Source organism: Rutilus rutilus, assembly GCF_951802725.1.
Source record: "Rutilus rutilus genome assembly, chromosome: 9".
Lineage (NCBI taxonomy): Eukaryota > Metazoa > Chordata > Actinopteri > Cypriniformes > Leuciscidae > Rutilus > Rutilus rutilus.
Genome location: NC_140223.1, coordinates 310,844 through 313,578, shown reverse-complemented (window position 1 = coordinate 313,578; position 2,735 = coordinate 310,844). Strand labels below are relative to the sequence as shown.

Sequence of the window (2,735 nt, the reverse complement as noted above, 5' to 3'; positions counted from 1 at the left end):
TTACACAAAATCAACTTTATTTTTCACTTTACATTTTTTCCAGTACAGCAAAACATTGCATCATTCAACCCTCGCCTTAACTCAGTTTAGATGTTGATTTAAATAATTTTGCATAAGATAAAAATCTAGAATGAATCGTTGCACTTGCAGATCAAAACAACACACACACACGTCTGTGAAGATTACAAACACGAGACAAGACACACTCTTCAAAACATCGAAGCTCAAAGACTGACGTGTTTAGTTACAGTATTTCTCATGCTGATGTTTCCATCATGAGTTTCCGATGTTTCGTGAGCAGAAGTTTCCACAAACACACACAAACATCACGAAACACTGATCAGCGAGTCACATTCTGACTCTAACATATCAATAACCAATAACACACACTGTGGAAGGAATGGGACTGTGGAAGAGACGCTATGATTCATCATGATTCGGGTTTACAGTAAATGTCTTCTACTCGTCTACTTGAGGCCGGCGTACAGACCACTGCTGAGTGTGTGCTGGTTCAGCCGCTGGAACACACAAACATCACACAGTTACAGTTAATCGTCTGAGCAACATTCACACACTCACACATGACTCCACTGCTCATGCATCTGCTCACTGAGACGCTTGTGCTCGGGTCATGCCGTGGGGAATATAGAATATATTCAGTATACGACAGGAACTCTCGTAAATAACACAAATCATCATGTCGCTGAAAAGTGATCCAGCGGACAAGGAAAGTTCTATCAAAGTGATAAACAAACGTTCTTCCGGTAACGTTAATGGAACGTTCATCTGGTCTTTAACAATGATCTCAAACATTATTTATAGATTTTTAGATGTTACTCCTGGTTTCAGAACGTTCCCGTAATGTTTGCGTAACGATGAAATGCGCTATTATGCAAACATTCGCACAACCGGATCTTTTAAAAACTCCACGTTTTAAACATTCAGAAATAACCTCTTCATAACTCGATCGGAAAGTTAGTTAAATGTTCTCGGAACACGTTTTTGTTAGCGGGAACAGCTGTTACTATGGCAACCCTGGATTATGGACCAATCGCAACACACTTTAACTGTTTTCTCAGAGACTCATTGACAAGCACATGCAATGTCGTATAAAATGACTCTGGGACATTGTTTCACACACGCACCTCATAGTCTGGGTTAGGAACTGGAGGAGCGCCTGCTGTTCGAGGTTTGGATGCTGTGAATGTAAAACAAATTAAACAATCAAAATGTTGAAATGTTTTGTGTGAAAGTGATAATTCACCCAATAATTCAAATCCTGTCATCCTTTACTCTCCCTCATGCTGTACCAGACCTGTGTGTGTGTGTGTGAGTGAGTGTGAGTGTGAGTTTCTGTCTTCTGTTGAACACACAAGAGTGTGTGTGTGTGTGTGTGTGTGTGTGTGTGTGTGTGAGTGTGAGTTTCTGTCTTCTGTTGAACACACAAGAGTGTGTGTGTGTGTGTGTGAGTGTGAGTTTCTGTCTTCTGTTGAACACACGAGTGTGTGTGTGTGTGTGTGTGTGTGTGTGTGAGTGTGAGTTTCTCTCTTCTGTTGAACACACGAGTGCGTGTGTGTGTGTGTGTGTGTGTGTGTGTGTGTGTGAGTGTGAGTTTCTGTCTTCTGTTGAACACACGAGTGTGTGTGTGTGTGTGTGTGTGTGTGTGTGTGTGAGTGTGAGTTTCTCTATTCTGTTGAACACACGAGTGTGTGTGTGTGTGTGTGTGTGTGTGTGTGTTACCCTTCTGCTGTGTGCTGCCAGTGTCTTTCCGCACACACATGTAGACGATGAGAATAACGGCTCCTGTAAACAGTAAATCACCGAATATGACGCCCGACGCCATCAACCCGCTCAACTCGTAGCAGTTCTCACACACTGACGGAGAGAGAGAGTGTGACGTGAGTGTGTGTGTGATGTAAAACATCTCCTAATGATCAAGATGAAGTTTCCTCACCCTTTACGTCGAGATAGAACAGGTTTGTGACTGTATTTGATTCACCAAGTTTATATTCACAGCTGAACTCTCCTTTCAGTGTTCCCTGTACTGCTTCAACTGTGTACTCGCGGTCCTTCTGCTTGTCTACAGTTTTCGCCTCATCTCCTGAGTCCTTCTTCTTCCACGTTACTTCACCATCTACTCCTCCTGAGCAGGTCAGAACGGCACCGGTGTCTGTGATGGTGATGTCTTCGACAGAAACAAGCAAAACAATGGAAGCCCAAATGAAACGAGCAACATGTAATAATTGTGGATGTTCATATCAGTTATTGATTATATGAGCTCAGAATGTTAGTGATCGTCACCTTGAGCGCCCGCCGCTGCCGTGAGCATCAGAAACACGAGGCCCGTGAGGATCATCTCTGCTGAAGAGGAAGAAGATGAAGAAGATGAAGATGATGATGGTTTCTGTCCTGAAGTCGAGCTGTTCTGATCTCTCAGTGTCTCTGTGTTTCGCTACAGGAAAAGGAAACCTCAAACGCCCTCATTCTCTCTCTCTCTCTCTCCTGCCCCCTCTCTCTCTCTCTGCTCAGCTGCTGCTTTCTCTCACACACTCCTCGAGAACACACACATCTCACACTACATTACTCACTGCATCAACTAACACTGACTTCTCAATGTTACTTCATAAAACCACAGTTGTTAATGTTAGTTCATGTTCATGTCAAATAATAATAACAGATACAACTTTCCATTTTAAGGTTACACTTTATTTTAAGGTGTCTTTGTTACACTGTTA

General features: G+C 42.7%; 1 protein-coding gene across 1 annotated transcript; it reads right to left on the bottom strand.

Annotated features, from left to right (window-relative positions):
• LOC311297696 (T-cell surface glycoprotein CD3 epsilon chain-like) lies at positions 1 to 2,458 on the bottom strand. The gene is made up of 5 exons (XM_084420103.1): positions 2,302 to 2,458; positions 1,955 to 2,185; positions 1,741 to 1,875; positions 1,146 to 1,198; positions 1 to 518 (listed from the first exon to the last, which is right to left on the bottom strand). Exons 1-5 carry the CDS (start codon positions 2,354 to 2,356, stop codon positions 468 to 470), a joined length of 525 nt encoding a protein of 174 aa, XP_084276229.1. The 5' UTR covers positions 2,357 to 2,458; the 3' UTR covers positions 1 to 467.
• Between the last annotated feature and the right edge of the window lie 277 nt (positions 2,459 to 2,735).